The 25,046-nt window shown below is 63.8% G+C and overlaps 1 protein-coding gene across 1 annotated transcript; it reads right to left on the reverse strand.

Annotated features, from left to right (window-relative positions):
• Positions 1-507: 507 nt before the first annotated feature.
• On the reverse strand, positions 508-20,914 carry NLRP2 (NLR family pyrin domain containing 2). Its single transcript, XM_062177615.1, has 12 exons — positions 20,632-20,914; positions 17,493-17,534; positions 15,215-15,283; positions 14,891-14,939; positions 11,550-13,160; positions 8,874-9,044; positions 6,989-7,153; positions 5,609-5,779; positions 5,228-5,398; positions 3,976-4,146; positions 1,629-1,799; positions 508-646 (listed from the first exon to the last, which is right to left on the reverse strand). Exons 1-12 carry the CDS (start codon positions 20,912-20,914, stop codon positions 508-510), a joined length of 3,213 nt encoding a protein of 1,070 aa, XP_062033599.1.
• Between the last annotated feature and the right edge of the window lie 4,132 nt (positions 20,915-25,046).

A 25,046-nucleotide genomic window follows, 5' to 3' on the forward strand; every position in this document is an offset into this window, starting at 1 on the left:
GTGTCCCTGCCTTTTCGGCAAAGGGCTGGATACTTGAAGCTTGGGGGCGGGGCCAGCGTCAGCAGCCCCTGTGGATGCCGGTCCCAGTCCTAGCCGCTGTTTCCAGTCCAGCTCCCCAGTGACACTGGGAAGGCAGAAGACAGCCCCAGCGCCCGAGCCCCTGCACCCACGGGACACCCTGACGCAGCTTCCGGCTCCAGCCTGGCCGTTGTGCTCACCTGAGGGAGTGAACCAGCAGTTGGGAGATCCACCCCCACCCCACTGCTCTCAGGTAAAATCAGCCCGACAAAGGAAGTGCCAACTACTGTGTCTGCCGGCAAGTGCGCTCTCCGGGTGAAGTGCCTCTCCCAGGTTGGCAGGGCCCAGTAACAGCCACGGCACCACGGGGAATGCTCTCATCTTTATTTCTGTGCTCGGGGCCGGTTGCGTGTGCACCAGAGGCCAGGGGAGCCGTGACCAGCCGGTCAGGGAGGGGCTGCAGGAGCGCCCCCTGCCACCCTCGGGGGCTCAGAAAATGAAGTCCTGAGCCGAGGGCCGCGGCCGCCTGGGGTCCCGGCTGTCGCTCTCGATGTGCAGCTGCGGGTTGCTTTCTCTGGTTTCTCTCAGCACCTTCTGGACGTGGGCGTCCGACTCATCGATTTTCAGCCTGGGAACAAGGGTTCACCTCAGGTGCCCCGTCCCCTTTCTGGGTCACTGTGCCGATGGGACGGTGCACAGCACAGGAACCCCACATGGCTCTGGGTGCTTGAGGCCCAGCGGAGGGGGGCGGAATGTTCTGGTATCTGCCAGCTCCACCGTGCACGGACAGGCTGTCCCACGGTGGGCCCAGGCGTCCCAGAGTAACAGGTTGCAGCCCCCAGACCCAGCAGGGCGTACGAGACCCGCCTCTGCCCCAGCTCCGGTCCCAGGGCCTGTCAGTGGGAGCCGTTTTCGGGTACGAGTGTGGGGACAGCGACAGGGGGCACAGCACAGGTCGGAGGCACTGTAACCGGCCGACCCTTCACCCCGAGACTCAGACCCAGGAGGGGAGGTCGGGTTGACCCAGACAGCCAGCCCCCCACTGCGGGCCTTGTGGGGACCGCTGACCACTAGCTGATGGGGGGTGGGGGCAGACTCTTGAGCCCTGTTCTGGGACCCACGCGGCCCTGGGGAGGCCCAGGCTAACTTAGCGTGGGGATTCCTGCTCCTGCCCGGTCACGGTCACTTCAGCCACGAGGATCCCTGCTGCACCTGAAGTTCCAGGTCTGCACACTCCCGGGAAGGGTCTCCGGGCTCCTTGGTGCCATGGTTACAAGTACCCCCCCCCCCAAGGGGCGGCCGTGTGATCCGCCCAGACCCCTCCCCCCAGAACGCACGTCCGAGAACCCGGCACGGATGTGCCCAGCTGCTCTGCAGAGGCTCCACGGGCTCCGGGGGTCGCTTCCCCGCGGCGAGGGCTGGCGGCCGCGTCTCCTCCCCGGGACACCACCCGTGTTCCAGAGCTGGGGTGGGGGGACTCAGTCTTTGATTTGTCCTCCCCCCTGGAGCACTAGGAGCTTTGGGAGGTGCGGCTGGGCAGCCAGCACCCCCAAGTGAGCCTCAGATGGATGGTCCCGAGGCCCGTGGGGTCCTGGCCCGGCCTGTCGTACCTGAGTGTGCGCAGGGGGCACTGTGCCAGCTTCAGGGCCTCGCACAGCATCTTCACGCCACTGAACCCCAGGCTGTTCTGGCCCAGGTCCAGGCTGACCAGGGTCTGGTTGATGGCAAGCACGGAGGACAGGTCGGCACAGCTGAACGGGGGGATGGAGCACCCCCACAACCTGCGACGACACACAAACACTCGGCCAGAGCCTGCCGAGACCAGCCCGCGGGCCAGGAGCACCCGCCACTGCGACGACACACAAACACTCGGCCAGAGCCTGCCGAGACCGGCCCGCGGGCCAGGAGCACCCGCCACTGCGATGACACACAAACACTCGGCCAGTGCCTGCCGAGACCGGCCCGCGGGCCAGGAGCACCCGCCAGCGCACCCAGGCGTGCAGTACACCATGCCCAAGGGAGCATTTTCAGGGGGGTCGGAGCATAGCTGGGGCCCTGGACAGCGACTGTGGAGGCCTGGGGGAGAAGAGATGGAGCCGTGGAGAGCTACAGTCCTGCAGGAGGAAGAGCAGCCTTAAGGAAGCTCCGCCCCACACACTGAGCCGCGGAGGAAGAGGGGCCTGGTCACCTAGGACGTTGGTGCCACGGGTTCCATCTCAGAAGCCACCCTCACTGCTCAGCTGGAAACCCGTCGGGGAGTGAGGCGGCCAGAGCATGGCCGCTCTGGCACCCCGAGCTTGGGGGAGGCGGGAACGGGTCCCAGGGATCGGCACGGGGCCGATGACTCCAGCGTGGACCCAGACCGCAGGTTTCCGAAGGGAGGAGATGGCGCACACACGATCTCGTTCCTACTCGGTAAGACCGTTTGAGATTTCTCGTTACGAAGTTGGGGAAAGATCCATCCCACTCCGCACAAGCGCCTCACCTGTCAATCCCGGGGAGGGGAGGGAGCTCTCTTCCACCCGAGTTGTCAGGTGGGCGGGAAAGTTAAGGATGGGGCCGGCGCCGTGGGTTAAGCCTCCCCCTGCAACGCTAGCATCCCGCATGGGTGCCAAGTCCCGGCTGCTGCTCTTCCGATCCAGCTCTCTGCTACGGCCTGGGAAGGCAGTAGAAGACGGCCCAGGTGCTGGGGCCCCTGCACCCACGTGGGAGACCCGGAAGAAGCTCCTGGCTCCAGCCTGGCCCAGCCCTGGCTGTTGTGGCCATTTGGGGAGTGAACCAGCAGGTGAAAGATCTTTCTGGCCTTCTACCTCTCAAACAAGATCTTTATAAAGGAGTGGAAGAGTGCAGATGTCTGAGGTGTGTGCCTGTGTGTGTACAGAAACATTCTTGTAGGAGACAAGGGAATAGGTCTGAGCACTCTGCCAACACACTGCCCAGGCTGCTGGAGCTGGAGCTCACCAGGTGCAGGGTAGCCCCCCTTCCCGGTGCTGGGAGGGCCCGTGAGCCACAGCCCTTCCCCCACCCCCACTGCTCTCCTGCCGGCACCTGCAGACCATGAGCGGTGCCGACCGGTGGCTCCCTGCTGCCATCCTGAGGGCTGCCCCTGTCCACGTGAGCTACAGCGAGGCTGGAGCTCCTAGAATGCTCACGGCCAACTGCAGCCTCATTCACGTTTACCAAGGTGTGGAGGGCACACGTGTCCACACGGAACGGCCTGTGACCTAGACACACAGCCCTGCCATGTGTGACATGCGTGGGCCTGGATGCCATGTATGTGACAAGACCCAGGAAGACTGTGACCTCACTTAAATGCAGTCTAGTGAGCAGGTTCCTCACGGGCGAGGTCCCCGCGACCGTGCGTCTGGTCCACGCGGGAGCTGGGACATGTCCTGCGCGTGCTGCCAGAGCCAGCGTTTCCTGGTGCCACAGCCAAGCCCCACCCCCGATGGTTGGGAGCTGGACAGGAGTGGCTGCTTCGTGGTTTGAGCCAACATCTTTGTTTTGACAGGCAGAGTGGACAGTGAGAGACAGAAATGTCTTCCTTCCGTTGGTTCACCCCCAATGGCCGCCGCAGCCAGCGCACCACACTGATCCGAAGCCAGGAGCCAGGTGCTTCTCCTGGTCTCCCATGCGGGTGCAGGGCCCAAGCACTTGGGCCATCCTCCACTGCACTCCTGGGACACAGCAGAGAGCTGGACTGGAAGAGGGGCAACCCGGACAGAATCCAGCGCCCCGACCGGGACTAGAACCTGGGGTGCCGGCGCCGCAGGCAGAGAATTAGCCTGTTGAGCCGCGGTGCCGGCCCGAGCCAACACATCCTTAACACTGTTTGCGGGTGCCCCGTGGGGCGTGAGACCAGGCCCCAGCCCTTCAGCAGCCTGTCGGAGCCCCCGGGTCGTCCGCGGAGTCGTGTGCTGTGACCGACACGGAGGAGCGCGCCGAGCGGGGACTCACCACAGGCACTGCAGGCTACAGCAGGGGTCCTTCAGGGCCTCGCACAGGAAGCGCAGCCCCACCAGCCCGATGTGGTTCAGCCCGAGGTCCAGGTGCGTCAGGCTCGACGTCTGCTGCAGGAGCTGGGAGAGCGCGGCGCAGCCCTCGCTGGTGACGTTGCAGCACCAGAGCCTGGAAGTCACCCACCCGGAGGGCGGGAGCGCCCGTGAGCCCCGACCCGCAGCCTCCCGCCGCGGGCTCACGAGCTCAGGGACTATGCTGACGCAGGAGTGACGTCACGGGGTGGGGTGGCAGGCGGAACAGTGGTCCCGGAGCACCCAGGTACCTGCAGACATGACCCCTGACCCTGACGGAGGGGACTTGGATAAGGAGGTGGGGGCACCCTGGGTGGGCCCAGTGCAGTCTGGGTCTGGGAAGAGGGAGCGGAGAACCACAGAGTTGTGCCCAAGGAGCCGGAGGGCCCTGGGGACGCTGCTGCTCTCCACGCTGGCAGGGAGCCGAGCCAGCAGCCACGGCTGGCAGGTGGGAGGCGTCCGAGTGCCTCTGGACTTTGTTACCTTAGTTCTGGGAGCTCAGTGGGGGAGGGGCCCTTCCCTTCCACCTCGCTGCAGCCGTAAGCTAGGGGCTTTATTCTGCGCGGGAGGGTGGGCAGTTTCCAGACCCCCGCCGCCTGCAGACACAGCCTTATAAAGCGAGTTCACGGGAAAGCTGACCCCGTCCGGCTCCGAGGCGACCTCAGGTGGTCACCACCGCGCTGTGCACGCCAGGGCATCTTACAGCCCCGTCCCTCTCCACAGCTCGTCCTGCGACTTACATGCCGACACAGGGTCGCGCGGACTTTGTCCGAAACCTGCTTCTAACAGTCACACAACACAGTTCTTAGAACGCAAATGAGGAAAAAAGAAACGAGACCTGGAGACCAGCTACATCCGACTCCTTGCCGGGCACTCCTCAGCTCGTCCCACGGCCACCTCTCCCCGGGACCGTGCAGCCGCGGCCCTTGGCTGCAACCCAAGGCATTCAGAGGAATGGCCGGCGTTCTAACTGCGCTACCTGAAGCGCGGAGGGCTGGGTGCGCACACGGACACACACGGACACACAGGCGTGTATACACGGACACACAGGCGTGTATACACGGACACACAGGCAGGCACACAGGTATACACGGACACAGGAATGTATACATACAGACACAGGCACACACAGACGCAGGCACGCATGTACATCCAGACACGCAGAGCGTGGGACCTACACCAGCACCCGCAGGCAGCACTCGGGGTAGCTCAAGCCCTCGCACAGCATCTTCACCCCGCCGTCCCCAAGGTCGTTCTCGGCCAGGCTCAGGTGCGTCAACCGCTGGTTGACGATCAGAGCCGAGCTGAGCTCCTTGCACGAGGCCTCGGTGAGGTAGCAGCTCTCTAGCCTGGGCAGGAACCACACGCCCAGTCAGACGGGGAACCCAGCGCCCCGCCTTCGCGGTGCCCAAACCGCCTCCCTCTGCCCCTCCCAGCTGTCACAGTGGGGGCCAGCGCCGGCTTGGGCGGGAGGTCCCCCGTGGCCGCCTCTCCCCTCCGCGGCCCGGACGGGACCGTGATGTTTTCTCCACGAGAAGGGGAGAGCGAGGGAGACTCACGACAGCCGCTGCAGCGGGCACCGCGGGTGCCTCAGGGCCACACACAGCAGCTTGGCGCCGGTGTCCAGGAGTTCGACGGCCGTGAGGTTCAGGAACATGAGGGACTGGTTCTCGCCCAGGGCCAGGGTCAGGGCGGCCCACTGCTGTGTGGTGGCGGAGCAGGACGCCAGCCTGCGACGGGGACGGGCACACGTCGGCGGGGAGGACCCACACACCGCGGGGCTACCCAAGCAGGGGCCGTGGGCGTGGGGTCCCCCCAGGTTGTCTCCTGGTGCTCTGTGCTCACCTGGGAGGTGTGTTAAGAACACTCCCGGGCCACGGCCCCAGAGGGAGGTGGGGACTTGGATTTGTAGCGGGCGAGTCCCCAGCTGCTGCCGATGGCCTGGGGACTCCAGGTGCAGAATCGCCCTTAGACACCCGGTCAGCCGGGCTGCCCATTGCATGACACGCCACCCACGCCCTGGGCCTGCAGACCCCCGGCATGGGACGTCACATGTCCCTGCAGCCCCAGTCTGGTCTAAGAAGCCCTCTCACAGAGTACCATCAATTTCATCTCCAAGTCGGAAGCAAAAGCCACGCCCACACACCCATGGTTCACCGGGCGAGGTGCCGGCCTCTAAGCTCAAAGCAGCATAGATCCACCTGCTGTCACTTCGCCTCCGGCCCCCCGCCGAGCAGAGCAGCCGCACACAACTTGCGAGATGGCTCGTGAGGCTGGGCACGAGCTTCCGATAAACCAACCACCTCGCGGGGCCTGTTCCTGTCCCGCTATCAGTTTATGCACGGAGCCACAGGTCAGCGGCCTGGAGCTTCCACTAGGAGTTTCTCCCTGGTTGACCCTCACCAGAAGGGAAAAAGGGTCACCCATCACGGCCAATGACGGCAGTGACCGCCCAAGGCATTGGTGCCTGGGATTGGCCTCATCCCGCTCTGGTCCCCATGAGAGACGCGATTTTGCTGCTGGAAGACCTGGGCTCTTGGCTAACCTCACATCCACTGAGGCAAAGCCGCCACTCCATGCCGACAGCCACCGTCAACCAGGTCCCTGCTCTGACCCAGACAGGGTTGGCAAGGATCAGGGAGCCACGTGACGTGCCAGGGTCACTGTCAGCCCCCCAGGCACAGCGCACGTCAGACGCCCACCCCAGGGAGGGGCGACTTGGCCCTGAGCCACCAGGGAGCGCCCAGGTTCTGGGTGTCATGGGGCTCAGTGTTCCACACAGGTCCCATCTCCCGCCCCGGGCGTGTGCTACGAGTTGTGCCACTCAGGGACCTCGGGGACACCCTCTCCTCCCCCACCCCTGCCGTGGACGTGCAACATGCCGTCCGGGCTCGCGGCAGCTCCGCCTGCATGAGGGTTTATCAGCGAGGCAGACTTACTGGAGATATTGCAGCTGACAGTACGGGTGTCTCAGGACCTCGCACAGCGGGGGGAGCGTGTCCACCTGGTCAGAGCCTTGCAGGGTGAGGTGTGTGACAGTCCTGTGGCCGTGCACGGAGAGGCAGAGGTCCCGGTAGGCGTCCTCCGGCTGAGTGTTTCTGAGGCTAGGGGAGAAGGGCCCCTGAGTGTCCCCACCCAGGGTGGGGGGCCGCCGCGCCATTTAAGCTCTGGGGACTGCTTCCTACAGGGTAGGTTCTCCAAGGTGTCCAGATACCAGCGACACGTCTTCAAAGTGCGCCACCCTCTGGCCCCATCAAGGCTGACTTCTGTTACCCTCCCCTTCCCGTGCGTGGCAAGGACGCTGCGGCGGCACCTGTAGCGAGCCTCGGGCGCACAGGATCCCAGTCGTCCGGTCGCTGCGGCTGAGCGGCAGCGCCCTGGGTGTCCAAGCTCCGTGTGCCTTCCCCAGCTCCTCCCCTTAGGAGCTGGGACAGTCACTTCAGACAACTTACAGCTCTGCACCTGTTCCAGGGAGCGCTCCCGGGGGCACCTGTGGCGAACCCCATGTCCCGTGCAATGCCGAGTTCCAACCTTCAGTACCCGGATTGCACGGCCAACGCAATTCTTGGCGAGCAAGGGCTCGCGTTTCCCTGCGTCGAGGGCGATCTAAGGCCGTGCTTACTTGGGGCTTGCGAGGGTCTCCGCCACACTGACATTTGCAGACGCTACAGTCAGCCTAGGGGGTGAGCTGTTCGGTCTCTGCCCCCCCGTCCATACACCTGCTGACTTGAGCCTGTGGGACGGGGCTGGTGCGTTACCACAGAGTGTCTGGTCCAGGCAGACTGAAATGCTGTCTCCCATGGAGAAGGGCACCATTTGCTCAGAACCCTAGTGGGTGGGGCGACTGCCTCTCCCCCAAACCTCTAAGCTCTGGCCTTTTCTTGCAGTCAGTTGGCTACGTATACTTGGGTCAGACAGGCACACCGGGCACTTCAAGAAGTTCAGAGGGGCGGGCGCTGTGGCGTAATGGGCCAAGCTTCTGTCTAAGCCAATAGCATCCCACGTGGGCTCCAGTTTGAGCCCCAGCTCCCCACTTCCAATCCAGCTTTCTGCTGTGGCCCGAGAACTTGGGCCCCTGCACCCACATAGGAGACCCGGAAGAAGCTCCTGGCTCCAGACTGGTTCAGCTCCGACCACTGGGGCCATTTGGGGAGTGAACCAGCAGATGGAAGACCCTTTCTCTCCGTCTCTCCCTCTAATTCTACTTTTCAAAATAAAACTCTTACAGAAGTTTGCAGAGAAAATGGCATTAAAAGATGACCTCACTGGCGGCGCGAGACTGAAGTTCACGTGCAGGTTTTTATAAGGTGCGTTCTGCAGCCCCCGAGTGACTGACCACCAACGTCTCAGACGCATCTCAGCCCAGCGCTCTCCACCTCCGCTTGTTGGGGGTCCCCGGCCAGGGAAGACTTTGCACCCTCTGGGGGACATCTGGCCATGTCTGGGATGTTTTTGGGGTATCCCAAGTCAGGGGGGGACAGTGCTGCTCGATACCCTGCAGTTCGCCAACCAGCCCCGTGCGCGCCGCCGCCGCCCCCCCCCCCCCCCGCCCCGTCAGGTCACAAAGCCTCCCACGTGGAGCCCTGTCATCACAGGAGGATACAAATGGCCCCCAGGACCCAGATGCCAGCGGTGTGCACGTCCAGACCGTGTGTCACGTCCTGTTAACATGACCCGGTGTGGTTCTCCCACTACCCAAAGGCGGCTCAGGGCCACCTCGGCTCCTTGCGTCTTGGGCACCCGGCTAGAACCTGGGTCAGGAACGTGACTGTCATTCCAGTACCAGCGACTCAAGAACCTCAACCTGAAGCCAGCGCCACTTACGCCAGTTTCTGGAGGCAACAGGAGGAAGCCGCGAGGTGGTCGCACAGCACCTGCACGGCCGGGGCGCTCAGCACGCTCTGGCTGATGTCCAGGAAGGCGAGCTTGGAGTTGGAGCCCAGTACTGAGCAGAGGTTGGTCCAGCAGAGCAGCAGGTGCTTGTCGTCCCGGGACCTGCAGGGGGCAGAAGCGGTTACTGAGCCAGCGGCACCGGCGCCCCGCGTGCGCCTGTCCTGGCAGAGGCCACAGGACCTCTCTGGGCCATGCCTGTCACCAGCTAGTCCAACCCTCAGTCGATGCGTCCACTCAGCACAGCACCCGTCAGCCGTCTCCAAGATTCAGCTCTAGAGGAAGAGCTCCCGCGGGACAGCCCGACGTGGGGTGGAGTGGGTTCAGATCCACGCCGTGTCATGGAGGAGAGGTTAAGGGCAGTACACACGCCGAGAGCTGGTGTTTGAGTACCTGAGTGTGTCTATACTGCCAGGCGCTTCAAGCTAACCAGAAGCCTCTTGGCCTCGAATCGTACCTGCAAGAACTTATCTCCAAGTCAGACGGACTTTCCAAGAGTGTTTCCTCTGGGGTCTCCACTGGGTGGAGATTTGGGGGTTGATATGGTCCGTTTCCTCAGTCTTTAAGATTTATTTAAAGAATTAGAGAGGCGGACATTCACACACACACTCACACACACGTCTTCCACCTGCTGGTTCACCCCCCAAATGGCTGCAATGGCCGGAGCTGAGCGGATTCAGAGCCAGGAGCCTCCTCCAGGTCTCCCATGCAGGTGCAGGGCCCAAGCACTTGGGCCATCTTCTACTGCTTACCCAGGCCACAGCAGAGAGCTGGATAGAAGTGGAGCAGCTGGGACTAGAACTGGTGCCCAGATGGGATGCTGGCATTGCAGGTGGTGGCTTTACCCGCTACGCCCTGTGGGAGGCAGCAGAGGCCGCTGCTACCCACATGCCAGACCCAGGAGGCAGCCCAGGTTCTGGCTGCAGCCTGGAACAGCCCTAGGTCTGGCCGTGGTGGGTATCTGGGGAGCATACCAGTGGATGTGGGTACGCCCCCTCCTTCTGCATCTCAAGTTAACGATCTCACAAGGCAAAGCAGGAGCTTGTGTTACTAATCAGATCAATCAGACCCAAAGCCATCCACGCCCTTCCCCGTGTCTCCAGGAGCTCTAGGATCCAAGCAGCCAGGCTGTGGTCAGCGGGTAGCCAGATTCTTCAACTTTCCCTACACCAGTATTAAAGAGAAGCAGCACAAGGATCACTGAGGGGCTGGTGCTGTGGTGTAGCAGGTAAAGCCGCTGCTTGCAGTGCTGGCATCCCATCTGGGCGCTGGTTCGAGCCCTGGCTGCTCCACTTCCTATCCAGCTCTCCACTATGGCCTGGGAAAGCAGTGGAAGATGGCCCAAGTGCTTGGGCCCCTGCACCCACGTGGGAGACCCAGAAGGAACTCCTGGCTTCAGATCAGCTCAGCCCTGGCCGTTGCAGTCATTTGGGGAAGAGAACCAGCAGGTGGAAGACCTCTCTTCTGGCTCCACCTTTCTCTGTAACTGTCTTTCAAATAAATCAGTCTTAAAAAAAAAGGGCTCATTTCCACTCGAGATGGTGGGCATGCGAGAGAAGAGGTTGTTGGTACTTCTCGTCCAAACACCTTGCAACAGCCACCTGCAGAGGAGACCTGGGTGCCCTTGGGCACACGCACTGTGGGGCACCTGCGGAGACAGAGACCAGGCCTGTGGACTTGGGTTTTCAGGAGGGCAGGAGAAGCCCCCTGGGACTTCATGGAGAACAGATACCACAGGAGAACGCATGGACTCCTACATGTTACACCGAAACCAACATCTTACAGCTCCACTTCCTGGGGCTGTGGTGTGGTGTGGTAGATTAAGCCTCCTCCTGCAGTGCCGGCATCCTACGTGGGTGCTGGTTCCAGTCCCGGGCGCTCCACTTCCGATCCAGCTCCCTGCTAACGCGCCAGGGAAAGCAGTGTAGGGCATCCCAGGTGCTCGGCCCCTGCGCCCATGTGGGAGACCCGGGAGGGCTCCTGGCTTTGGATCATTTTACAGCCGTTGTGGCCATCTGGGGAGCGAACCAGCGGATGGAAGACCTCTGTCTCTCCCTCTCTCTAACTGCCTCTCAAATCAAAGTCTTAAAAAAAAAAAAAAAAAGGCCAGCGCCGTGGCTCACTAGGCTAATCCTCCGCCTTGCGGCGCCGGCACACCGGGTTCTAGTCCCGGTCGGGGCACCGATCCTGTCCCGGTTGCCCCTCTTCCAGGCCAGCTCTCTGCTATGGCCAGGGAGTGCAGTGGAGGATGGCCCAAGTGCTTGGGCCCTGCACCCCATGGGAGACCAGGATAAGCCCCTGGCTCCTGCCATTGGATCAGCGCGGTGCGCCGGCCGCAGCGCGCCAACCGCGGCGGCCATTGGAGGGTGAACCAACGGCAAAAGGAAGACCTTTCTCTCCGTCTCTCACTGTCCTCTCTGCCTGTCAAAAGAAAAAAAAAAAAAAGCCCTTCAATTTCCCACGAGTATCTTGAAGTCTCCTTGTATGTGCTAACTTCTGATGGTCCACGTGCTCCCTGGGGAATAACTCAGGTTAACGACATTGGAACGGCGGGGAGACACACAGGGGACGAGAGGCAGGCGACAGAGGGAGGAGGGGGCCGGGTCTCACCTGGCGCCCGCAGCCTCCTTGTCGGCCGCGTCCGGGGCGAAGACGGCCTTGTCCACCTGCAGCCAGAGGCTCTGCAGGTTCTGGGAGCGCTGGAGGCAGAAGGCGGCCTGCACCAGCTCCGTGGTGTCCCGCAGGTGCACGGTCAGCTCTTGGAAGGGCACCATGGCCTCGCGCACCAGCGCGTCGTCCTGGGACTCGTGCAGGCAGCACAGCGCCTCGGCGGTGTCTAGCTCGGCCAGCACCGGGCGGCCCCCCTCGGCGCCCAGCAGCTCCTGCAGGACCCGCGCGGACACGCGGCAGCCGAACGCGGCCTCCAGCTCCCGGGCCCGCTCCTGGTTCAGGAGGCCGAAGAGGAAGCGCCCGGTCCAGGCCAGGCCGGGGTTGTCGGCCCGCGCCTTGGTGGAGAACAGCTGCCGCACGGGCCCCACGTCGTCATCGTCGGCGGCGCCGCCCTCCGCGGCCTCCAGCAGGTAGAATAGGGCGCCCAGGCACTGCTGCACGCTGAGGTGCGCGAAGGAGTAGCTGCCGGCGCGGTCGCCGTCCTCCCGCAGCACGCCGCTGGCCACGAAGGGGCGCAGCTCCTGCTCGGCCAGCCCCAGCGCCCGCAGCTCCGGCCCGCAGAACCCGGACACCTGCGCCCAGACGCCGCGCGCCGCCAGGCGGCTCAGCGCCCCGAGCGCGGCGCGCAGGTGCGGGCCGGGCGCGCAGCGGCCGCACAGGAAGCGCAGGAAGAGCTCGGTGGTGGTGGCGCAGGCGGCCGCGGGGTCCTCGCCGCGCTCCAGCTGGGCGCCCAGGCAGGCGCAGGTCAGCCAGCACACGGCGGGCGCGGCGTCCAGCTCGAACAAGGCGGCGTTGCCCCTCACGGCGTCCAGGGCCCGCAGCGCCTGCGCCTCGTCCGGGAAGCGCCGCAGGAAGTAGAGCCTCCGGTCCTGCTCAGAGAAGCCGTGCAGCTGGATGAGCAGCGGCTGCTCCACCAGGATGCGCAGCTCCCGCAGCGCCTGCGGCCGCGTCGTCACCAGCACGGTGGCCCGGGGCAGCAGCTTGCGCTTCAGCAGGCTGCTCAGCAGCACGGGCACGGGCTTGGGCTGCGTCCAGTCGCCGCAGATGTCGCTGACCAGGGCCCCTGTGGGCGCGCGCAGCTCGTCGAAGCCGTCCAGCACCAGTAGCACGTGGCGCGCCTGCGTGGCGCCCCGCACCACGGCGTCCCGCAGCTCCGGGCAGTCCCTGCAGAGCAGCTCGGCGAAGGTGCAGGCCGGCTCGCCGCGGAGCTCGGGGCAGCTGAGGTAGAAGGCGAACTGGAAGGGCAGCCCCAGGCCGCGCTGCAGCCAGTCCCGCAGCACCTTGCGCGCCAGCACGCTCTTGCCCACGCCCGCGGGGCCCTGCAGCACCACGGTGTGCGGGAACGGCCCCTCGTGCGCCTTGGGGCTACAGAAGGGGATGAGCGCCTCGTATCTGCGGGCGAACGCCTGGATGCTCTCTGCGTCCCCGAGCCGCAGGTCGTCCTCCCAGGCCTTGGCGAACTTCTGCTTCAGCACGCTTCGGTACGCGTCCTCCTTGTCTTCAGCGGGGCCGGCGAGGCGGGGAGGGGGAGAGAGGACGGAGCCATTAGGCCTGCGGGGATGGTGGCAGGCGAGAAGGGAGACAGCAGCCCAGCTCCGAGCTTGGGCCCAGGATCCGACGCGGACCCAACGTTTCCTCCTTCTCACGTCCGACGCTTTCCCCCGGAGCTCTGTAACCCCTGCCCCGGCACCAGCGCGAGCTTCATCCGAAAGCAGGAGTAGCGGGCTGGCGCTGTGGTGCAGCACGTAGCTCCCTACCCGGAATCCCAGGTGCACAGCTCGCTGCCAGTGCGCCTGGGGAAGCAGAAGATGGCCCAAGTACGTGAGCCCCTGCCACACACAGGAGACCAGGATGAAGCTCCTGGCCTTGGCCCGGCCCTGGCCATTGCAGCCATTTGGGGAGTAAGCCAGGGGATGGAGAATCTCCTGCCACTGTGCCTTTCGAGTCAATCATTAAACCAACTGAAGAGGCAGGTGTAGTTTATCGTGAACGTGACCAAGGCCAGAACGCACTTGGGACGGCCGGGCTCCAGTCCTGGCACCCCTGCTTTTGTTTTCTCACACACACCTGGGAGGCATCCTGAATCCCTGCCACCACACAGGAGACCTGGATGAAGCTCCCGGCCTTGGCCCGGCCCTGGCTGTGCTGGGCTTTTGAGGCGCGAACCAGAGGATGGACAACCTCTCTGGTTTAAGTAAAAAGGAAAGTTAGAAGTACGCCGCCGCCCCAGGCTCCACGGAACACACACCCCCCTCTGAACTTCTCGGTCCAGGCTGTGCCGAGCAGTGCCGACTGGGAGAGGGTGGGGCAGAAGCCTGTGTTCTGGGGAGCTGCAACGGGCCAACGCCAGCTCTGCCGGACTCGAACAAGCCCAGGACAGCGGCAGACACATCTTCCCCACGACAGCCGAAACCCACCCGAGTCTCACAGCGAGCAGGTGACGGCACGCACCCGTGTGGAATCTCCACCAGCTCCGATGTTTTACCCAGGAGAAACCAAGACGTCCGCACAGAGGCTGCCACACGAGCCAGGACACGCAGCTCGGAACACCCTCCTCAGCCCAAGGATGCTCTTGGGCGGACGGCGATTACGAAGGCGAACGCCAGCAGAGCCCTCTGCCCCGTTTTCCCGAAAGCAGAGCCTGGCTGTGCCAAGCCAGCCTCCTCCCCTGTCCAGCAGGAAGCACACGGCTGACCAGGGCTAACCAGAGCTAACCAGGGCTAACCTGGGACCCCCTCCTGCCGGGAGAAGGCACCAGGTTCATCTCCGCGGCCAGCGCCCTGCGCCTGCCACCCAGGCGGCTCCAGGTCCTTGTCTCGCCGCGGTCAGCTGGAACTCAAACATGTGTGAGCACTGCTGCGTCCCTGGGTGTCTCGCGTGTACACACAACACGCGTGCCACACTGTCTTAACTTTAGGGGCCCTCACCAACGACCCGAGTGAGGAGGAGACGAGTTGTGTTTCCCTCTCCAGTTCTCAGCATCATTGCATCATTTGCGCCAGTCAGGAGGTAGAGACAGGAAGTTTGTTGGAGTTCACTGGGGGGGAGGGGGGTGTCCACAGAACCCACGATCCCTCGGCAACCAGGGGACTGGGTCGGGGACCCGTGCACCATCCAGGAACCTCATACACAACAACCAGAGAAACCTCACACGATCCAGCGAAAGCAGACCCAGAGAACAGTTGCCTGGGGCGGGCAAGTGGTCCCAGGGGTCTCCTGGGTCAGCGGGGCTCTCTGCACGGCTCTGCCCGCACCAGACACCGCGCGGTGGTGCACCTGACCGATTGGCAGGTACGATCCACACGCCGCACTTCAAGCAGCTGACAAACGCTGCAGGCAGACCGAGAGGAGATTGGGCTTTGACCAGGGAGTCGGCTCGGGCCACCCACGCGTGGGCGTCAGCAGAGCCCACTGTCAGGAAGCCCAGGCCCTGAGGGAAGCCACGCCCCACCCTCAGCCCCTCACCATCTGAACCTGGACGGTCCCCCAGGCTCGCTTTCCCCTCCCTTCATGCGAGCTCAGACGCTGGGGTGTTGGGAACTCCGGAGAACCAGACTGGATGGAGAGCAGTGGGGAGGGGGCTGCCCGCGGTTCACCTGCCTCACCTGGGTCCTTGAGGCGCTCCAGCGGGTCCTCCATGCGCGCGCACTTCGCGGGGTGAGTCCACACGATCCCTGGAGAGAAGGGGAGACGTTACTGCCCGCATGGAAACTCCTGTGGAAGGCGGCGGGGCCTCCAGCTCAACCAGGGCTCTTAACAGTTCTGAGTGGGTGAGGACGCTAGTGAGGGGCCAGGACTCCAGGCTCGGGCCCCCTTCCTGGGGGAGTCCCTGTGCAGGTTGGAACACTGCCTCCCCGCCCGATGTGGAGCCGGGTCCTGGGTGCGCGGTGAGCGCCGGCAGCCCCAGGCGGCACGCGTCCATCACTCGGGAGAGAGCTGGGGTTGTGCAGCAGGTGCAAGGCCATGGCTGGCGTGGCATGGACACCGCTTCCCGGTGTACTTTTGAGTGGGAGGATTAAACTGCCAAGTGCCGAGAGGCTTGGGACCCGCGCCCAGACCCACCGGGACCCACGGGCTCAGCGCGCAGCCCAAGGCGCAGGGGCCGGGAGGATCCCACACCCACGGCGGAGCGAGAGCCACAGCTTAGGGATGTTGAGCCCACGCCGAGTGGAAGGAGCCCGGCAGAGACAGACACTGTGAGCCGTCCCGCGTGCAGCCCGTGGAAGCAGAACCGGGAGCCGAGGGCAGCCGTCAGGAGTGGGGGCCCCTATCCAAGGGCGCGGACTTCCCGTTAACACACAGACGTGCCCTGGGGGGCAGGGGCTGTGTGCACTCCAGCTACCGCCGGCTGACGTCTGGTTGTGCCAACTCCCAGTGTGCACCAAGTACAGCCGACTTCTGCCGGGTGCCACAGATCAAGACAGGAACTGGGGCTGGTACTGTGGCGTAGCGGGTAAAGCTAACGCCTGTGGCGCCAGCATTCCATATAGGTGCCAGTTCGAGTCCCGGCGGCTCCACTTCTGATCCAGCTCTCTGCTATGGCCTGGGAAAGCAGTGGAAGATGGCCCAAGTGCTGGGGCCCCTGCACCCGCGTGGGAGACCCAGAAGAAGCTCCTGGTTCCTGATCAGCCCAGCTCCAGCTGCTGTGGCCATCTGGGGAGTGAACTGGCAGATGGAGAGCTCTCTGGTTCTACCTCTCTGCAACGCTTTCAAATAAAATAAATCCGAGATTCAAAAAAAAAAAAAAAAAAAAAAAAAAAAAAAAGGACCTGCCCGGTGCTGGTTCACCCAGAGTGGACAAGTGGCTTTGCTTTTCCCGACACACAGCTAAAGGCTAGAGCCAGTGGCCCCGCGGCTGAGACATGGGCCGTGGTGGCCGTCACCACAGGACCTCGGGGGCAGTAGTCAGAGCATCTGGGCGCAGGCCCGAGCGGCTGCCAAGGGACTTCCCCTGGGTAGCTGTGGCTTTGGTCATCAGCATCCAGTTTGTTGCTGGTGCCAAGAGAATGAGGAAAATAACCAGCGACCGCAAATCTCCTGGCTGGAGTTGGCCAGCCATGCCCCCACCTCCCCGTGAGGGGCCACGGGGTCGGGGCCACGGCAGCCTCAGTCCACAGAGCAGCTCAGGCAGAACCTCAGACAGGCGCTGGAGCTGGAGTCCCACGGGACATTCAAGTTTATCGTTTAGACCTCATGTTTTCTAACAGGCATCGTCGTAACACTGCCTTCGTCACGTACAGCACGACCTTCTCTGGAAGCCGGTGGGCAGGGGAAGCAGCCAGCTCACTCAACTGGGTTCCTGATCCCACGGGGTGGGGGAGGGGGGGCTTGGATCGGGCTTTTGGTTTCCAGCTTTGGAACTAAGCTCAGCCCCGGCTGCTGCAGGCTTGTGAACCAGCCGATGGGAGCCGTGGCTCAAAGTTAAAAAGGCGAAGTTTACTACTGTTGAAAAAAATTGAAATCCATGCATCTTTTTTTCGTATTTTTTTAAATCAACTGAGATTCATCTTACGCATGGATTTCTATTTTTGTGCAAAAATAAGCTCATCTTTTAGCTTCACGTTCCACAGAATGGTTCGAGTACCTTGCACAGACACCGTGGGGCACCATCCTTAGCTGTGGGCCACACCCAGCAGGTGGGGGCCGAGCAACTCGCCATGCCCGTTTGTTAACCCCAAAGCCTGCAGCTCGGCTGCACCCCGAGGGGAGGCTCACCGCTCCCCCATCATGGACACGATTTCTCGCACGGTTACTCCGCCCCCAAGCCTGGCCCAGCCCAGGATGCAGGGCCGGCACCACCCCGCGTCTCCAGCGCTCCGCACGCTGTCCTTTTAAAAGGAACCTGGGCTCCCAAATCTCAAAGCCCTGAGCGAGGTCACTTACGTAACGCCATGGGTTTCTCCTGGAGCGATTTCTGAGATAGTTCTGAAAGGAGAGAAGAAATCAGTGTCGTTTTGAGCCCGGGAGCCCCCAAACCCGTCGTCCCCAGAAGCCGGCTGCAGGCCGAGCCCTCGCCTTTGCACCAAGCCCAGGAACAGAACCGGGTGAAACCGTCACCTAGACCAGCAGCGCCTCCAGCGGCGCGAGGCCTGGCGACCCCTCGGCGAGGATGCCGGCTCCGGCGTCTCCAGGTTGTTCAAGTGGATCTTCAGGATTGCTAGCACAATGATGGGGTTGGATGTGTTAAAGCAACCTACGCCGTCAATCAAAGCACCCACTGCACCCCAGGAGTGTGTGCAACTATTTGCCAGTGGAAACCCAAACGCCGGGGCAGCCGGTTAGCCGGGCTGCTGAGCGCCCGCGTGCCCCTCCGGGTGCCCCGGCTCCGTCCCAAGCTCCCATCATCGACTCTGATTCCTGCCAGGGAAGGACAAGTCGCCGAGCCCCTCCTCCCCACGGGATGGAATCCCAGCTCCTGGCTTTGGCCCCAGGCCACACTTGACTGTTGGGGGAACTGGGGCCGAAACCAGTGGCTGGACGCTCCTCTCGGCCCCTTCCTCTGCCTCCAATCAAAGCGCAGAGCTGTTGGAGATGAAGCCGGGGAACAAGGCAGAGCGGCACAGAGCACCTGCTGACCAGGTCCTCAAGGCAGCCAAGCATCCGGCATGTGAGCACGGGGCCTGTTACGGTGGCCGAGGGCGCACCCGGCATGTGAGCACGGGGCCTGTTACGGTGGCCGAGGGCGCACCCGGCATGTGAGCACGGGGCCTGTTACGGTGGCCGAGGGCGCACCCGGCATGTGAGCACGGGGCCTGTTACGGTGGCCGAGGGCGCACCCGGCATGTGAGCACGGGGCCTGTTACGGTGGCCGAGGGCGCACCCGGCATGTGAGCACGGGGCCTGTTACGGTGGCCGAGGGCGCACCCGGCATGTGAGCACGGGGCCTGTTACGGTGGCCGAGGGCGCACCCGGCATGTGAGCACGGGGCCTGTTACGGTGGCCGAGGGCGCACCCGGCATGTGAGCACGGGGCCTGTTACGGTGGCCGAGGGCGCACCCGGCATGTGAGCACGGGGCCCGTTACAGTGGCCGAGGGCGCACCCGGCATGTGAGCACGGGGCCCGTTACGGTGGCCGAGGGCGCACCCGGCATGTGAGCACGGGGCCTGTTACGGTGGCCGAGGGCGCACCCGGCATGTGAGCACGGGGCCCGTTACGGTGGCCGAGGGCGCACCCGGCATGTGAGCACGGGGCCTGTTACGGTGGCCGAGGGCGCACCCGGCATGTGAGCACGGGGCCTGTTACGGTGGCCGAGGGCGCACCCGGCATGTGAGCACGGGGCCTGTTACGGTGGCCGAGGGCGCACCCGGCATGTGAGCACGGGGCCTGTTACAGTGGCTGAGGAGCAGCAGCCAATTTTCCCCATTTTTACTTCTCCAGACTGTAACCTCTACCACGTAACCATAGAAAAATTATCAGGCAGGCAGCACATGCTACAGCACGGAGCCCAGCGCCCAGCGCCCACAGCCCGAGCCCGGGGCGCGCACCCAGCGCCCAGCGCCCACAGCCCGAGCCCAGGGCGCGCACCCAGCGCCCAGCGCCCACAGCCCGAGCCCGGGGCGCGCACCCAGCGCCCAGCGCCCACAGCCCGAGCCCGGGGCGCGCACCCAGCGCCCACAGCCCGAGCCCGGGGCGCGCACCCAGCGCCCACAGCCCGAGCCCGGGGCGCGCACCCAGCGCCCAGCGCCCACAGCCCGAGCCCGGGGCGCGCACCCAGCGCCCAGCGCCCACAGCCCGAGCCCGGGGCGCGCACCCAGCGCCCAGCGCCCACAGCCCGAGCCCGGGGCGCGCACCCAGCGCCCAGCGCCCACAGCCCGAGCCCGGGGCGCGCACCCAGCGCCCAGCGCCCACAGCCCGAGCCCGGGGCGCGCACCCAGCGCCCAGCGCCCACAGCCCGAGCCCGGGGCGCGCACCCAGCGCCCAGCGCCCACAGCCCGAGCCCGGGGCGCGCACCCAGCGCCCACAGCCCGAGCCCGAGCCCGGGGCGCGCACCCAGCGCCCAGCGCCCACAGCCCGAGCCCGGGGCGCGCACCCAGCGCCCACAGCCCGAGCCCGAGCCCGGGGCGCGCACCCAGCGCCCAGCGCCCACAGCCGGCCCTCACTGTCCACGAGGCACTGGTTCTGGATCCAGGATTCCCGCATTCGCTCACAGGCACGTTCCACGCACCCAGGAGCCACACGTAACAGGCCAACCGCTCCAGACCGTTTCTCAGCCAGTGGACTTCACTCTAAGGCTCCCAGGGCAGCCGGACGTGCGACAACGGCTGTCCCCTCGGGGAGATTTTGCACAGAGACACCCCGCCCCGTCTGGACACGCTCAGGGCGCTCACGAGCTGGGAAAGCGCGCCACCTAGTGGAGATGCTGCGCTGTGCGCCTGGGCACAGGGAGGCTCTCGCCTGGGACCCTCTGCACCTGGTCAGAGCCGCAGAGCGTGGATGCCAGCGAAACACACCAGGCCCAAAGGGCATCCACGCGGGAGCGGGACACGAACCAGAACAGTCTAACCTCAGATCCGAGTGCATTTGGGACACATCATCTTGACCAGGAGAAGGGACAGGTGGGGGGGCCCGCCTGCACAGCTACACATGCCCAGTGTAGACGGGCAGAACCCAACGGCCAGGGCAGTGCCTGAAGGCTTCGGGAGCGTCCAGCACCAGTGCTGAGGACGCCCAGTGTCTCTAAGGCTGTGTTACCGTGGTTTACAGCCACGAGGGGCTGGCGCTATGGTGCAGTAGGCTAAACCTGCATCGCAGCCATCGCATACAGGCGCCAGTTCGAGTCCCGGCTGCTCCACTTCTGATCCAGCTCTCTGCTGTGGCCTGGGAAAGCAGTGGAGGATGGCCCAAGTCCTTGGGCCCCTGCACCCACGTGGGAGAGGTGGGGGAAGCACCTGGCTCCGGATCAGCCCCACTCTGGCTGTTGCGGCCAACTGGGGAGCGAACCAGTGTCTGGAAGACCTAACTACCTCTCAAATAACTTTAAAAGGAGGACCAGAAACCCAGCGCGGGCCAGGTCCTGCTCACCTCCAAGCTCGTCCTTGGCTTGCTCGGACAGATCCATGCGGTTCATCTTCTCGAAGACCTGCACGGTCACCGTCTCCACCCAGTACCGGGGGCAGCGGTCGGCCAGCATCTCCGCCAGCTGCCGCCCGTCGGCCTCCTTGATCTCGGCCGGGGCCACCTGCTGCAGCTCGTTCTGCTGGCTCAGGTTCCTCAGGATGTTCTTGAAGGTGGTCAGCTCGTCCTGGTCCAGCTGCTCCAGCAGCACCGGCAGGTTGAAGCTGCGGGAGGGAGCCACCGCCTCCATCGCGTCCCGCAGACCAGAGCCCAGCTTTCGCGTGTGTGCAGCGTGAAGGAACGAAAGGACATAGACGCTAAGTCAGTACTCGCACCTCAAACCCGGCGGCGGCCAGGCTGCTCCCGGGCGAGCGTTCAGCCCAGCGGCTACGGCGCCCGCGCCCCACATTGGCGCCCCTTGGTTCACACCCCAGCTCCTGACCCCAGTTTCTTGCTAACAGACCCCGAGAGGCATCAGTGACGGCTCAAGTGTTGGGTCCCTGCCACCCACACAGGAGCCCTGGGTGGAGCTCCAGGCTCCCAGCTCTGACCCCAGCCCAGCCAAGGCTGTTGTGAGCGCACAGAGTGACTTGGGGTGGGCGCTGTGGCATCATAGGCTGAGCTTCCACCTGTGGCACTGGCACCAGCTGTTCTACTTCCCATCCAGCTCTCTGCTGTGGCCTGGGAAAGCAGAAGATGGCCCAAGTCCTTGGGCCCCTGCACCTGCGTGGGAGACCTGAAGAAGCTCCTGACTCCGGTTTGGTGCAACTTCGGCCATTGCAGCCAGTTGGGGAGTGAACCAGCAGATGGAAGACCTCTCTCTCCCCCTTTCTGTAATTCTACCTCTCAAGTAGAATCTTAAAACATGTGATTCAGTGGTTAGGAGCTCTCTTCCCCCCTTGAATGATTTTGTTTTAATAAAAAGGGCCAACTCCCCATTGGAGGTCAAGTTCACCACTCTTACTCCTTGGCTTGACAAGTAATTCACCTGTTCCCAGACTCGGGTTGTGCAAGTGACACTTCCTGTCTGCTCAGGGGGTGGGGGCTGCGGGGGAGCCCCCCCCCAGGAGTGGGGTGGGGGGCTGCGGGGGAGCCCCCCCCAGGAGCGGGGTGGGGGGCTGCGGGGGAGTCCCCCCCAGGAGCGGGGGGGGGGCTGCGGGGGAGTCCCCCCCAGGAGCGGGGGGGGGGCTGCGGGGGAGTCCCCCCAGGTGCAGGGAGAGACAGGTCCCGAGTTTTCCTCCCCGGAGACAAAACCGAGCACAAGGTCAATGCATCACCGACAGCATCTTTGCCAAGTGCCGGGGAACGGCCCATTCCCGTCACCCAGGACCGGCAGGAGACGGGCACGGGGCCGACTCCAGGACTCCGGAGGCCCATGTGGGCGGGGCGGGGGGGAGCTCACCGAGACCAACACACAAAGAGGGACTCCACCCACCCACACGGCTTCCACCCAGCCTGAGGATTTGAGATGGTGCCTGCGCCCTGTATCTGGTAAAGGGTTAGCATCGACACACCCAAGAACCCCCAACTCTCACAAGGAAAACTTGGACAGAAACGAGCAGAGGACTCAAGTAGTTTGGCCAAGACACCAGCAGCCAACAGGCACAGAAGGGTGTTCAGCTCCACGGTCCCCAGGAAGCGCCCTCCAGACAGCGCATCTGTGGGGCGAGAGCGCACCCCCTCCTCACAGGGAGCCCGGATGTCCTGCTGAAGGGGGCTGTGCTGCAGCAGCCGGCATGGAAACCAGCACGGGGTCTCCTCAGGAAGTCAACAGAGCCACCCCCCCCAACACAGGAGGTGGGCGGGACAAGAGGGCTGGGAGAGGTGCAGCCCGCAGCCAGGATGCCCAGGGCCGCCAGTGACCGCTTCTCCCCCAGAGCCTCCAGGGGGCGCCTCACCCTGAAGACTTTAACTTCAATAAGAAGCACAAGGACTACAGATAGCAGCCGAGACTTTGTGGGGGCCGGGAGGCAGGGCCCGGGGCCGGGAGGCAGGGAGGCACAGATGCACGTGCTGCGTCTCCCCTGACCCCCAGTCTCGTGGTTTACTCAAATACCCGGAGCAGGCGCTCAGCCCGGGTCTCCCACAGGGGCTGGAGCCAGCACCTGCCGTCTCCCAGGGTGCAGAGCAGGGAGCCGAGCCAGGAGGCACAGCTGGGCACGGAGGCCGGTTACTCTGATGCTTAACCAGTGGCTTTGCCGGGCGTGGGGGGGGGGTGAGGTGCCCTCCTCTCTTCTGAGAGGTGGCGGCCCCTGTGGCCTGGCCAATGCCATTCCTACAACGAGGTACCTGTGAGGAGGCACACCTTTGCCCAAAGAGTTACGTGATCAAGTGCATCAAGATGGTTTACCGGGCTGGCACTGTGGCATAGGTTAAGCCTCTGCCCATGGTGCTGCCATCCCACGTGGGCACTGGTTCGAGTCCCAGCTGCTCCACTTCCGATCCAGTTCCCCGCTATGGCCTGGGAGAGCAGTGGAAGATGGCCGGGTACTTGGGTCCCTGCACCCAGGTGGGAGACCCGGAGGAAGCTCCTGGCTCTTAGCTCTGGCCGTTGCAGCCAGTGAGGAGTGAACCAGTGGATGAAGACCTCTCTCTAACTCTGCTTCAAGAAATACATCTTTTAAAAAGAAAAATATTTTAAAAATATTCTTTACAATGCAGGAAAGAGCAACACAGGGGGCTGAGCGAGTGCCGTCTCCCCACAGCTGTGAGGGCCGGGGCCGAGGTCCTAACTCCCAGCCTCACTCCAGATCCTGCAGATCCCAGCAGTCGTGGGGGAAACAATAGAAGATCTACAAGCCAGTCGATTAGAAAACACAGAATGAAGCATTTAAAGGAGGACACAGATCAAGTCCAATTTATCACAACCTGATGAGGGGCCGAGTTTGGCGCAATGGCCCCATTCCCCACCAGGGGCGCCCACATCCCACAGTGCCTGGTTCAAGTCCCGGCTGCTCCACTTCCGGCTACTCTGCACCAGGGAGCCAACATGCGACAGCCCAAGCACGAGGGTCCCTGCCACCCACCCACCGCACCCTAGGAGCATTCCGAGCTTCTGGCTTTGGCCTGACCCAGCCCTGGCTGTCACAGGCATGTGGGAGTGAACCAACAGATGGAGGACCCGTGTGCCTTTCCAAGAAGGAGATACTGAGAAGCCGTGGGGTTTAAGGCTGGAGATCACTAGGCAGCGCTCGCTGTATAGGTACGGTGGGAAGTGGGAGACACTGCCCAGGAACATGGCTACAGCCGCGGCAGTGAGAACCCCACGCAGAAGTGCCACAGGCGCTCGGCCACTGGTGGCTGGTGTGTACCCACGCCGCGGGAGACCGCAGTGGCCTTGGCTGCCCCCCCAACCGCATGTATTTTATCATTTGGTAGGTGAAGATCCAGCTCCATTACGGAAACCAGTCAGGGGAGAACCACAAAGCCATCTTTGTGCCGGGCAGACAAGGTCTCGGGACAACAGCGAGGGGAGCAGCCAGAGGGCACGGGTTCCAGACAAGTTCTGGGCGGGAGGCCCCCAGACGGCAGGGGCTGGTGGGTAACACTGCACCACGTAGTCCCCATCTTCTGAGATCGCGAATGTTTTCATCACGCAAAATGGTACCTCCGGGAGGCGACGGTGCTGACTGGATGGTGGCAATCCTCCCGCGATGCTCACCACCACGTCGTGCACCTCTGACGTGCGCAGCTGTTACCTATGCCTCAGAATGCCAGAGACGCAAACACACAGTTTTCCTGGTCCCAGGTTGGACCCCAGCCCCCGGTGGCCCGGCCGCTGCTCCACAGGTGACCGAGGACCCCTCTCCCCTCCCGCTGCGGGCAGCACGAGACGCTTACGTAGGAGGCGTGCTGCTGCCCCTCGCTCTGGCCTGGGCGGGTTAATGCAACCTACGCTCACGTTCCAGCGACTTTGGGGGGGGGGCAGCTCCGAGCATCAACACCTCCACTGCAAACCGAGGGTGCCCCCGCCGAGAACAGCGATTTTGTCTTAGTGTGGCTGGTACAGGGGAGTTACTGTCCACAAAGAGACTAACAAGGAACTAAGACCCCGCCCTGCCCTCGCCCCCCCTCCACCCCCCCAAAAAAAGCAGTGTAAGCCGGCAGGTATTTGCAAAAAGCCAAGACAAGCAGACCCCGCGCTCGGCGGGCAAACTAGCGCCTAACGCCAGACCGACTTCATGATGGCTAACGTGGCTTAGGCCAGGGCTCCCCCCGCGAGTGGCTGCTCCGGGAGTCACTGGCAGCCTGCGGCGCCCGAACGCTCTCCCGCAGCTACAACGCAGCGGGACGTGCCTGCGCTCAGGCTTGTGGGTGGTGTGGTGTGGACGTGGGGGACTGTGTGCGTCGCCCCCGAGACGGGGCAAGGGGACTTCTAAAGT

The sequence above is a fragment of the Lepus europaeus genome, chromosome 19 (genome assembly GCF_033115175.1).
Source record: "Lepus europaeus isolate LE1 chromosome 19, mLepTim1.pri, whole genome shotgun sequence".
Classification (NCBI taxonomy): Eukaryota; Metazoa; Chordata; class Mammalia; order Lagomorpha; family Leporidae; genus Lepus; species Lepus europaeus.